The sequence below is a fragment of the Pollachius pollachius genome (assembly GCF_949987615.1).
Source record: "Pollachius pollachius genome assembly, chromosome: 2".
NCBI classification, from domain to species: Eukaryota; Metazoa; Chordata; class Actinopteri; order Gadiformes; family Gadidae; genus Pollachius; species Pollachius pollachius.
Genome location: NC_136935.1, coordinates 43,710,753 through 43,724,571, shown reverse-complemented (window position 1 = coordinate 43,724,571; position 13,819 = coordinate 43,710,753). Strand labels below are relative to the sequence as shown.

General features: G+C 40.8%; 1 protein-coding gene across 1 annotated transcript in view; it reads left to right on the top strand.

Annotated features, from left to right (window-relative positions):
- Positions 1-10,664: 10,664 nt before the first annotated feature.
- LOC307070308 (homeobox protein unc-4 homolog) overlaps positions 10,665-13,819 on the top strand; it is a gene marked incomplete at both ends in the record, with an annotated part of 4,381 nt that continues 1,226 nt past the window's right edge. Inside the window, 3 exons of the mRNA XM_079728741.1 lie at positions 10,665-10,932; positions 11,605-11,780; positions 13,747-13,819. The exon at positions 13,747-13,819 is cut by the window's right edge and continues 1,226 nt beyond it. Coding sequence (XP_079584867.1) covers positions 10,665-10,932; positions 11,605-11,780; positions 13,747-13,819 — 517 coding nt within the window. The remainder of the gene's footprint in view (positions 10,933-11,604; positions 11,781-13,746) is intronic.

Here is a 13,819-nt window from a genome sequence, read left to right as displayed (position 1 = left end):
AGTAACGTGAAGTGGGGAGGACCGCGCGTGACTACATAGACCAACACGTTGATTAAAACGCTCGTGCAGGTGCGCTCTGTGAAGCGGGGCGCTGCTGCTGCTGGCAGCTTTCCTTGCTGATGAGATTGAATAATGAATTGATCGAATTGCCAGTAGGTGAGCCCTGCCCTACTAATACTTAGTGAGCGTTAATTCATCCAAAATATATTTGAGTATGTTAAAGTCAGGCAAACTAAGCAAACTGTTATTTGTGAGTTGAACTGCATTGTATTCAAATGACCACATGAAGGCGCTCGAGATTTATTTGACAATGACCAAATGTCTGTCTGCCTGTTTCCCTGCCTGATGTTGAATAAACTAAGCCATTAATGTTTAATTATTGTAATGAAAAAATGTTCAGCGTATCTTTTCCGAAAAAATAAAAAGATACAACGTATATTTTTGGTGAAAAAAATGCACAAAGAAATTACCCAGGCCATATTAGCCTAATTTAATAAATGGTTTAGGTTACCGTTACGATTTACTGCCAGAATCAATAGAATACGAGCTCTAATAGGGTGTTCATGACACTTAACTATACATTAAGCCATTTAGTGGAAGTTTTTGAGGCAACTTAATACATTTTTGTATCTAAAACTATTAAGACATACAGTTGGAGTTAACGTAATGTAAAGTGCTGCAGGACTAAGTTTGTAATGACCAACTGGAGTGCACACTAACAAATCTTATTTAAAACATTGTATATTTATCTATTTTATTAGTCAAGTGCATAGCAGGAGATCATAAGAAGGTAGGCCTAACAACAAATCAGTTAATGAGATGTTGGTTTTTAGGGGTCTTAGCCTATGGATACACACACACACATTTATATATATATATATATATATATATATATATATATATATATATATATATATATATATATATCATATATAGCATCATATAGACTAAAGGCCTATTTGTATAACACAATAAAATAATATTTGTGTAATAATTGTAAATGGTCCAATACACAGTAATTCAGGTAAGGGTTCAAATCTAGCATCATATGATCAAACATATGGAAAGAGTCACAATCAATTGTTTGTGTTGTGACACCTCTGAATTCGGGGCTCACGTTGTATTCCTTTCATTGCATGGTCTCTGACAAATAACAGGATAATTGCAACCCGTCATCATACATCGAGTGCTCACAAATCACCCGGAGATGGTGACGCTCGCTGTTCCCACATGATTCCTGCTGTGTAGTCCACACCGACCTACCCGACACCCCCACTTTGCAATTAGAACGGTATTTCACGGTGTGGACTCTTGGTGCAAATGAATGGATCCTTTTTGTCTAACAGGACAGAAGGGAGATACGGAGAGTGAGTGCGCGACTGCGAGTGATAGGACGGGTGCGTGCGTGCGTGCGTCACGTGTATGTGTGCATGTGTGTCTGCTTGCCTGTGTGTGTCTGCGTCTGTGTGCGTGTGCGTGCGTGTGTGTGTGTGTGCGTGTGTGTGTGTGTGTGTGTGTGTGGCTGTGTGTGTGGCGTGGTAGTAGTAGGGGAAAGGGGGATCAGATTGCGGGCGCCTTTGTTTAACCAGCCTCGCCTCTCAAACGAGTTAATGGGATGGAAGATATTGCCACCCTCCGCTGACGGCGCGAGGTCCAACAGAGCAGGCACCAAATGAAAAAAAAAAAGAATCAATAAATGCAGAAAGCAATGAGCTAAAATACACCCATGCAGAACAAAGACGGACAGATGGAGACGGCAGGGTACACGCCTTGTGTGCGCGTGCGTGCGTGCAGGCCAGACTGGATCATGACAGGGACCCCATCAGTTGAGGATCAGAGCGGGGAAATTGGAGGACAATGTCGGGAGGAATAATTTAAACCGATTGGGAAGGCGGTGCCCCCGAGGTGTATAATTCACCCATTTATTAACTAGACCAAACAACAGCCAATATTAATTAACATTCCAAGTAGGCGACTTGGCGTCGTTGAAAGACATCGTTTTGCTTTCAAATTGATTCAATATGTCTTTAGGATTATATTCTCTTATATGAACAGGTCAAGTAGGATAGGCCTTTCAGTGGCAGCGTTCTCTTTTTAACGTTATTTTTAATAAGCCGCCCAAAAAATACGGTTTTATCTATTTTTGCTCTGTTCACCTGCCCGTCTATTTCGAGGAAGGCCGAGCTCTCTGAGTGGCCAACGACGTGCGTCGCGACGTAGGTCGCATTGGTCGCTCAGAGAGCTCGGCCCTACTATCTATTTCTTTGTTTCCAGCGCCTTCATCACCCGGCGTATAGAACTTTAATAGTCCTCCGCGGAGCCCGCAGGTCATCCGACGACCACTGGGGGGCGCTGTCCCACTTACCCATGGTGTCAGGCTCCGCTAACTTTGATTAAGGTTTAAATTGGCTGAATTTAATGAACGGTGCCTAATTAGACAGGATAACAGCTTTAATTGATAAGTAATTATCTGCCACAAAATGTTATTAATTCTCAAGCACATTCTTTGCGTACCGAGTGTTAACCCTTCTTTTATTCTCCCCTCCCACTGCATTTTGTATTTATGTAAACAAGCGACGGTAAACAATTAGGCGCATGTTAGATTGAATAGGAAAGAGGGTGTCAAACTATGGGGACTTATTCAAATGCAATTATTGACTAATTTTGGTAGTTTTCTTGGCGCATTAAATAAAAGGGCCAGGATTAATTAAAAAAATGAATGTGTTATATTGATTTTAAGCTAAATTAAAAATAATATGAACTGATTCATGATGAAGTACAGTATAATGAATTACCACTGTTCAATACCATATTCACACTAACCATTAACACAATTTATAGCTACTTTCAATTCAGTGGTGGTTAGTCGTTAATTATTAAACATTATGGTATTGACAATATACCACATATAGCCTAATCAATTTGGTAATAATTTTGTCCCGCATTGCATGCTTATTGATAACCTTCTGTATCCCTTGCTCTGATGGTTCTTTGTGATTATATTGTTTGTATTCATCAGTATTATAGTGAGTAGTATTGAAGTGAATAAAGTAGCCTGTTGTAGTGAGTAGTATTGTATAAGTAGTATTATATTTGTGATTAACATTGTACTAAGTAGCCTAGTGTTGTAGCGAGTAGTATTGAACTAAATTGGTACCTTTTTAGTACTATTATAGTTTAACATTGTATTTGCCTATATTGTGGTGAGTAGTTAGTATATTGGAGTGAATAGTATTGTAGTATTGTGTGTTCTAGTTTTACCATATTTTTACATTGATTGTCTTTATCAGAAATGATACAAATATCATAAAGAGGTCATTCATATATTTAACTCAGGCATGAATGAGTTCACAATTTTTTACCCTCTGTTAGCAATTTGGCTAACATTAAGAGTGTTAGCAAAGCGAGTGTTAGGAATGAGAGAGAGAAGATGTTCATCAGGGCACTAAGCATTCAGTATTTAACAAACAAACAAAAACAACCAATAGCCTTTTAACCTACTTAACTAATTACTCTTACGCCAGTAGTTTGCACTGCCTGTTTTCATTTTTTTATAAGCATTATTTTCTACTGTTCTCATTTCACAGTAGCAAAGCTATAGGGTAAAGAGCCATGTCAGAAATAGCCACCTTAGAAGAAAACCTTTGAGGTCCTCTCAGATTGTTTCTTTGTTTCCGAGGGTGAGGAAAGCCTGTGATTTCAATTTATACAGCCTCAAACCCTACTGACTGGGATATCTATTAAAGTGATTAAAATTAGATGCACGTTAACTTGCTTCCTAATTAAAACATCTTTGCTCGTTTACAGAGTGGGTTTAAGCAAGCCTCAAGGGGGCTTGTTTCCTTCTTTTTCCTTTCATCCCTCCATCCCTCCATCTCTCCATTTTCTCTCCTACAGATGGCTTGGTCGGGCTCGAGTAGCTAGCCAGTGGCTGCGTGGACTTTGATTCAGTGTGTACGCCCATCACATCAGAACATTAGCTTTACACACACAAACACACACACACAAAATCCCACAAACATACACACACACACACACACACACACACACATACACACACACACACTCACACACACACACACACACACACATACATAAACATATATACACACACACACAAACAGACACACACATAAACACATACGCACATACATAAACACACACACACACACACACGCAAGCACACACAGACACACAAACAAACACACACACACATACATAAACACAAATATAGGCACATACAGACATACACGCATCCATACATACATGCATACACACATAGAATGCACACACGCACACACTAACAATCGTAACACAAACACACCACACACAAATAGACACATACACATTTCTGATACTTTTATGTGTGGAATGAGAATAAAGAATGGCACGCTGAAAAGAAAACGCATGCATTTGATTAATGCACCAGATACTAGAGAACAAATTCCTGTCACCATTTCTCAAATGATGTCATTACTATATTTTGAAAATGTTAATCTGCATAGCAGATTTCCCCAGGGTGGCTGTAGTAAATTAGGTCTATTCCATGTGGCTCAAGCCAAGGCAGGGAACCAGCTCTCAAAGATGAGGGGTGAGGGAGGGAGGGAGTGAGATGGAGGGATAGATGGAGAGAGAAGGAGGGAGAAGGGGGAGAGAAAAGAAAAAGATGTATGAAAGAGTGAGAGCACAGACTGATTGATGGGCTGATAACAATTAAAAGGACATTTTGGACTCCTTCAAGCACCAGCGTTTGGCATAATAAGCACGTTTCAGCAAAGGTGATAAGTCAACTTTAATTGAATAGAAATGATTGCTCTAATAGAAGTTTGTATTATGAAGTGCCAGACCCATTTTAAACTCCTCTTGACGTAAACGTTGAGAAAGTTTTACAGGGAGGGTTGTTATCAGTGTGAACTGAGATAATTCGAATTACATTTTATTTCATCTTCCTATAAGAAAGGGGCAAATTAAAGAGGAAACTTCAATTCAATCACAATTTGCCTCTCCCATTATATTCTGTCGGCAGCTCAATTATGCTGATAATTAGAGGGAGAAAAAGTTCTAATTGCATTGGATTAGTAGGACCCAGCACTCACACAGGATCAGAAGGAAATGGTCTAAATTATCAAAGCCTTTATTAGGTGCTAGGGAAAAAAAATACCAATATACAAAATCCTCTTTACCCTAATTGGAATCGTATAGAGTTGAGTTGGTTTGGGCTGCAAAACCGCTTCCAGGATCACAATCACCGTTTGACAATTAATTTAAATGAGCTAGATCTTAATTATAAATAAATCAACTAAATAATCATGGGGCTCCACTTAGATAGTTAAAAATTAACTTGCTTGCCGTAATTGAGTAATTAACCATCACCTTGGTTTGCTAATTAACAATGAATATTACTTTGATGCCTTGTCTCAAGAGAAACACCAAGTGCTCTGTGAGGGTTCACGCGGGGTTGGGAATGTTGGCGAGGTGGTTAGAATGAGGTCCCGATGCCCCTGCCTCTCTGGCACCAGAGCACGCAGTTGAGTTCTGTGAGGAGTTCAGTGCTAATTATTAATCAGTAGTTCACGTTTACATGTGTTTGATGTACTGCAACTTTAATGCACAGAGGCCGAGAACACTGGTGATTTTATAAGGATTCTGAATGTTCTTAATGTGCACCACCCATCCACACCACCCACATGGGTTCCACCAATCCACCCATCCATCCATTAATCCATCAACCCCCCCACCCACCCATCGCCACCACCCACATGTGGTCCAGCCCTCCACCCACCCACCTGTCCACCCACCCATATGTGTTACACACATCCACCCACCCACCCGTCAACCCACCCAGCATCCATCCCATTTTCTTTTTTATCTAGCAGGGTCATTAGCTCCACCCTGCAGTCACGCCGTCAGGCAGTTCAGGAACCCCAATAAGCCAATGAAGCAATGAGCCTGATGCTTGTACGTGGGGGTAGGATGAAACCTGAGTACACCTGCAGGGAATCCTCCGCTCCGACTTTACATAAACACTGTGCAGACTAATGACTAATGGTAACTACCAAACAAACTAATTGGTAGGCCTACATATTTTAAGAAAGTCGGTTCTCTCTGTTGCTTTGTTTCTCACATTTACTTTTTAATAAATCCATGTGCCAGAAAATGGAATTAACACTTTTCAACAGGAATGACGGCTTCATCTAGTCATTTAAGTCCAGGGCTAACGGTGAACATATTATTTTTTGAAACAAAACATTGAAATAATAGTGGTGGGCCTAGGGTTAGGGGGGTGTCATACGATATTGCCTGAAAAGCCATTTGATACTCTATCGGTGATTAAGGGTTATTAAAAATAAAGAAAGAAAAGATACTGTACTTTGTAGATCAGTTGGCTACGAAGACAGGATGTGTTAGATCTATCACAAAAACATTGTGTGAGATCCCAACAGGATAATAGCATATTCAATAAGAGATATTGATGCCTTAAACTTTCACAGATACATGTTTTTGAGTAGAATGGGACCCACACTGTCCAAATCTAACTGGTTAAATTACCAAAAATTATTAAACCTATTGATCCATCCCTGTTTTTTAGAGTGGCAGTTCCATTTACTTTGTAGCTATTAGCATCTCTATATGCTCCTCATCAATGGTCTTGAGGGGCCAGTTCAAATACCACTTAGAACACATTTAACGACAGTTGGAACCATTTCAAAATAAAAGCCTTTCTCTCATATGTCCATCTTTATTAACACCTGTCATCTGCTGTGAGTGGGGCAATAAAGGTAGGGTAGGCAATTACGAGACACCAACCAGGATAAGACAGATTTTAAAGTATCCGACCAAAATAGTCCCAACCATCTTAGGCGCCCTCCCATAGCCACTCCCCTAAAACAAATGAGTAGCTGGCTAGCTTCAGTAATTGGTCTGCCTAGCCTTGTGATAGTCTCTGGTCGTGCGCAGGTACCCAGGAAGGTAGATATATAGACAGCCGGTAAGAGTGCATCCAATCATTTCATCGGGCCGAATTACAGGCCTTTGACAACAGAAACCAGATTAATTTGAAAAAGATTGTCAAACCATTTGATATATTGATTGCTGCCGGGATGTGAAGAGAACTTCAACAAATATGACAAGAAATGCTGACCCTTCCTTTAAGTTTTTAACATATCTTTAATACAACCGAACCTTAGAATGTATGTATTTATAGAGGTATTACAAATTAATTACGTTTGATATGTTATTAATGGACATCTTTGTATTCAATTTTTCTTCTCTCCTTGCTAGATGAACATACTAAACAACCATTCTGATTGTTGCATAAAGAAACCATATCCTTCTGAAGATCATGGATGTCAGCTGGATCAGCATGATGTGCATGATGTGGTCTTAGCAATATACAGGTTACCATAAAGCAACTACCAATAACAGCTAGCTGTAGATGGTTGTAACTTCTACATATTTATCTTATTAAATAATACAATCATTTTACCCTATTCACTAACATTATTAATAAGACCCTCTGGTTGTCAACCTTTTTAGAAAACATATTACAGAAAGTGGAAAGTTAATCTTTTCTTGGATAGGCTATGGGCCAGTCAGTGCATTTTAGCATTATCACCACCTGATTCGAGTGCGTCATTGTTTACCAAGATCATGGTAACAGATGTTTTATCAATTAATAGAAACAAAGGCGTGTTACCCGGACTATGGGCTTTGGAAAGAAAAGTGGAGCATCTAACAAACTGGTCAAAAATGTGTAAATATAGAGTGACAGAAAGCCACCGAGAAAGAAATCACCCTCATGAGGGGGGGGGGGGGGGGGGTAGAGAGAGAGCGAAAGAGAGAGAGAGAGAGGGGGGGGGGGGGGGGGGGGGGGGGGGGGGCAGCGAGGTAACAAGGAGAAGCAACCAGGCAAGCAGAACCCCGGCTTGTATGTGAGTCGTGCACATCTTATTATCAAGTTAATTAAAGCTAGCATCTGACAATGTCACTCGTGCTCAGTGAAAAGCGGAAGGAAGGAAAAAAGTCGAATTTAAATGCTGCGTCTCCCAGGACAGCATGTCAAGGGCTGCTTTTCATCGAGCGCCGCGTGCGTTTGGCTCGCGCAGTGGCTTGGAAGCTGGTGGGGGCGGAGGTGGGGTGAGGATGATTTGGGGGGAGGGGTCATCTGCCTTTCTTGTCAACAGCTTTTATAAGCAAATGACAAGACGCCATTGGATTGTGCTGTCAAAAAAAAAACACGTTGAATGAATATTATAAGCTGCAGCTCAGAAATAATGATTAAAAATCATAAGAGAAATAAAAAAGGGAGACCAGAGTGAGCGTCAAAAGATTCGCCACCAAAAGAAAACCTCTCAAGACATGAAGTTCCGCCGAGATCGAGAGGGGGGTTTACAGTCCAGTGAACAAGGGACATTAAAGAGTCGTTTTAGAAACGAGACATTGACATGCAGGGGAGCCTGCTCATGTGTGGTGGACTCTGGGTCAAGTAACGGGAGGGATTATATGGTTCTTCATAATAATATTAATTAAACAATTTACATGCTAATAAGGTAACAATTACCGGAGCTTCTGGTGAAAGATTCGGGTTATTACAACACGCCAATCCCAGGGCTACGGGGTCAGGCGCGAAACAGCATAGAGAAATCTCAACCCAAATTAACATTCTGTCAGCTCCAGAAATTGGATAAATAAAGTCGAATTAATTCACAGTAATGGAAGGGGCCACTTATTCAACCAGCTCTGATTACCATTCAGTATTCACCAGCACGCGGGTGGCTTTCTGTCAAGAAATTGAACACAAAATGAAACCGTCAATGCCTCCGGCGAGATTTGCCCCCTAAGACACCGTTTACAATTTATATGTATAATCTGTATACCCCCCACCCCCCTCTCTCTTTTACCCCTCCCCTCACCCCTCCCCCGGAAGAAATTTAAAGAGGGAAAAAACGGATGGGACTACGTAGATTCTCGATGCCAACGTTTATGGCTAATGAAGCACTGCATTGTTGTTCAAACTAAATTAACAAGTAAGAAAACGGCCCTTTCCTCGTTGGATGAATCCTTTTAAAACATGAGACTTTTATTTTTATTTTCATTAGGCCCTTTCCTGCAAGATTGTGAAAGGTTTATTCCTAACCCTAACTCCAAAGGCATCATTACATTTAATGAATAATGAGTTATACCTTGGACCTATCTGACCCAATTTCAATGAATTGCGAATATAAAAAAGTAACTAAATATAACTAAAAATGTATTTATTGGTTGCAGTGGAATTATTAATGATTACAGTTGGCACCATTTCAAAATAACAAAAGTTTAAGGCATGGTGTTATAGTTTGATGTTTTAATTGTTTGGTTTGAATCACTGTGCCTGGGTTAAACATTCAGCCTTTTTTCTGGGTTATTCGTCGAGAATACTACATTTGCCTATAAATATCACTAATTCCACAAAAAAGTTTTTTTCTTTTTTTAAAGGTACTCCAAAACGCCCACTCCTGCCCTCTATTGGTGTATTATGATAGCCTGACTGAATCAAACAACACACCGGATAACTAAAGACCTTTATTTTGAAGTTTTAGCACGCGTTGCCGACGTTAGCGTGTAACAACTAATAAAGCGCCTGTGACCTATTGAGAAGTTACAAAAATCCAATCAGAATACCAAACAAAAAGGTAAAATGTTGACCTCTTCACCCTTACCATACACCTATAGCAGCCGCTTTCCAGCGTATTCAAATAAACCATGATGCAAAAGCATCCCATTAGTCGTGGGTATTAGGCCAAAGCAGGCGGCATGCGCGTGGGTCGGACCACGGGCGCGAGAGACGCAGACGGAGAAGGGCTTGTAGCTCAGGATGGGATGTGACAGCTCGTGAAAGGAGGATAATGGAAGCGCTGTTATTGGATCAATCTCACGCTCGATACCGCTGTAAAAACATCACTTTCACATGGAGATAGAGCGAGGGAGAGAGAGAGAGAGAGAGAGAGAGAGAGAGAGAGAGAGAGATGCTAGTCCACAACGTGACGGGAAGTAAGTTATTCATTGGGCTATTTATTAGGAATAAAAAAACGTATTTTTTTCTACCAGGACGGACCGCGTTCCGTGTTTATGGAGTGTAAATGCACATCAGTCACTTATCCCCCTTCCACGCGGCGGGCCTCGCCGTCGTTGTTTTGACAGGGCGGAATTAGAGGGCGACGCCAGGTGTAATTAGCCATCGATCTAAAAAAAAACACACACACACACACACATATGCGCTTCCACACACACACTCAGGCACACACGCTCGCTCTGTCTCTCCGATGACCGCGCCTCTGACGTCACCGGACGATTAACGCTTCTTATTGGTCCCGCGAGCGGATCGAGTGGTCCTAATGAGCTGCCTCGCGCGGAGGCAAAGAGCGGGGCTGACATCTCCGCTGGAAGTATAAACCTCGTAGTCTTTCGCTCAGCGCCTCGCTGTAAACCGACTACGACGACGACAACAACCCGAGCGGAGTACGTTGTGTGGGGATTCCTTCCCACTCCATCTTTTTTTCCCCTCCCCGTCGCTTTTTCTCACCTCTTCCTGTCCTCTTTTTTGTGTACTTTTTGGACTGCATGTTTAGCCATACTCCTCCTCCCTCTGCATCTACACGTCGGTCCCCGCCACAGCTCGGGCGAGCATGGACAGTCGAGTGCTCGAGCATCCTCATGCCCAGTTCGGGGGCTCCTTGGGCGGGTTGGTCGGCTTCCCTTATCCCCTTGGCCATCACCATCACCACCACCACGTCTACGAGCTCGCTAGCAGTCACCAGCTACAGTCCGCCGGCAGCGTCCCGTTCTCTATAGATGGATTACTTAACGGCTCTTGCTCGGCCTCGGTCACTTCCAACACGCTCCTTTCCTCGGGCTGTGGACTCAACGGGGACGGGCAGCAGTACAAACTCTCAGGTGAGCTTTCACTGAATGCATCCCATGCAGGTTTGCGTTTTTTTTTTGTTGTTGGGTCCATTCTAAAAACGCTATGCTGTACTACTGCCATCGATGCTGACGTGCCTGACAGAGTCAGTCTCTTGCAAAACATGGCATGGTTTGTTTCCACTCAACTTAAGTTGCTGGAACGTAAGTTGCAGGTTTACAAAACAACCACATAACAAGAACAGGGAGGCGTGTGCATTGTGTTAGAAACATTGGGTACATCGGGTTGGTCTATTGAATTATATCACGATGTTATTGATTCTAATAAATTATAAAACTTCACCAATTATTCCTGATTGGTGGAGCCTATAAGAGCAACAATACTCACATTTATCAACCATTCCCAACACAGATCAAGATATTGATAGAACATCGTAGATATTTTAGAATAAAATATATAATATAGCTCACTTTTTTCTGTTTCTCACGCACGCACCTATGGTATGAACACACACAAACAAACAAATAAACACACACACACACACACACACACACACACACACACACACACACACACACACACACACACAAATACACTTACATCCATACATACTTAGGCCTATATGGGCCTACATACACACATAAATAAATCCTAACGTGAGATTAGCAAACCTCTTAACTCCTATCTAAATCTCGTCCTTGTAGATTCTGGAGACCCGGATAAGGATAGCCCGGGCTGTAAACGAAGACGCACGAGGACGAATTTTACCGGCTGGCAGCTGGAAGAATTGGAGAAAGCTTTTAACGAGAGTCACTATCCGGACGTGTTCATGCGCGAGGCGCTGGCCCTCAGACTTGACCTCGTAGAGTCACGGGTTCAGGTAAAGACAGCAACACACCTTTAATGAATGGATGACCTGCTTAATTAATACTGTTGTCTGTGCAATGAGTTTTTCGCCATTAGACAAGCCTGTGGTTAACACATTTGAAATCATGTCAAGCAACATTTTATTCTCATCCCACACAAAGGATCATAACACAATGTGTTTTGTTAAAGGCCTGCCCGACACCGATTTCGTTTTTTGTTAATTATCAAGGCAACAATAAGGGTCTTGAATTATGCATGCTGACAACCTATTGATTTATGGGTTAATAAAACAAGGGGGGTTGAGAAGCAATCTAAGGCTCTATGGATAGAAAATATCACGTGACGAGGATGATATTACTATTATTATTATTATTATTATTATTATTATTATTATTGTTGTTATTATTATTGTTATCAGTAGAAGTATTATTAGACGTATATACTGTAGATATATAGGAAGATAAATATATAATATATAAGCAATATAAATAGCTATTTTAATATCAATGTCATGTTACAAGAAAAATTCTAGTAAACCTGATGTTGGTACATATACTACTAATATTATACTTATTGTAATCTATGCTAATAGTAACACTATTCATTCAAATTCCCATCATGGCAGTGCCTTCTAGCTGGCTATGCATCTTATCATATAATGTTATTTATGTATTTGTTAATTATATAATAATAGTAATCACTATTTTAATAATAATTATAATTATACATTATAATAATAATTTAACAGGCATAGGCCTACTATAAAATCAATACGTAAACGGTTATTTATGATCGTATTAAAAAAAAATGTTATCATGATTATTATTATTAATAGGCTGCAACTGTTATTACTATATGTTCCAACGTTTTGTCCATTTCCTTTTCTACAATTTTTGAGGTTGTTATGAAAAAATATATAGAGCTGAATATGCATGCTTAATTTTTCTACTTTATAATTTAAAAATGTTTTTTTTTTTTTTTTTATAAAATTCGTAGACATAGCCTATCTATATAATGAGGGACGGACGGACGGATGGGGGGGGGGGATTTCATTTCATTTAGGGATTTCTGCTCCTAAACCTCAGATCATTGTTTCCTCAAGCTTCTTAGCGATTCTTTTATCGTTTGGTTTGTGAAGGCAAGATATACCCAACATTAACAATTCATAAGAAACACTATTGTCAAACGTGATTTTGGGTGTCTCGTCGTTATTATGCAAGGTTTACGGATCCTACTTTTGCATGCTAAACTCCCCACGTTATCAGCGAGGAACACGCGGCCTGATGCGAGCCCAGAGGCTGGCTCGTGAGGATACTCGCGCGGGGGAGTCTCCCGCGCTCGGTGCACTTGGGGCGTAAAAAGTCGAAAATCACCGCGTTAAGTGTTTAGGCTTTGAGCAGAGGGGTTGACTGAGGAAAAATAGATTGAGAGTTTATGCCCGATTTCACCACGGTGGAATTAAAAGTAATTGAGAGAATTACCTATTACACAGACTCAATTGCCAATTAAAACCGTCACATCTGTGCATATTTTTAGTCCTTGCTTGTGGTGTATTAGCTGTTAGCTTGAAATGTTAAGAGCTCCAATTAAAAGGTAGAGGAGATGGTTAAAAGAGAGGAAAGGAGCTACTTGACTCCTACTTAGAGGTCAAAGTTTCACAGAATTTTAGGGAAGAATTGGTTAGTGGGAGTGAAAAGATATATGCCATTATCTAAAAAATAAATATATAGCTGAATGTAATAACTTTGCAGGGTAATTACCATCACACTTAAAACGTAAAAATCAATGGATTGTTTCCCCCTCCAAAAAATATATCCGTATAATCCAATAACATATCCGACATCAAATGTGTTATTTTACCCATATGCCATTGCAATGTAATTCATTGTCTAGACACTAAAGACACCCCAAAAACATGACTTTCAACATGTGTGCCCCTCTCTGTCCCTGTGTGTTCCTGTGCGTGTGCGTGCTCTCAGGTGTGGTTCCAGAACCGACGCGCCAAATGGCGGAAGAAGGAGAACACCAAGAAGGGCCCGGGGCGGCCGGCCC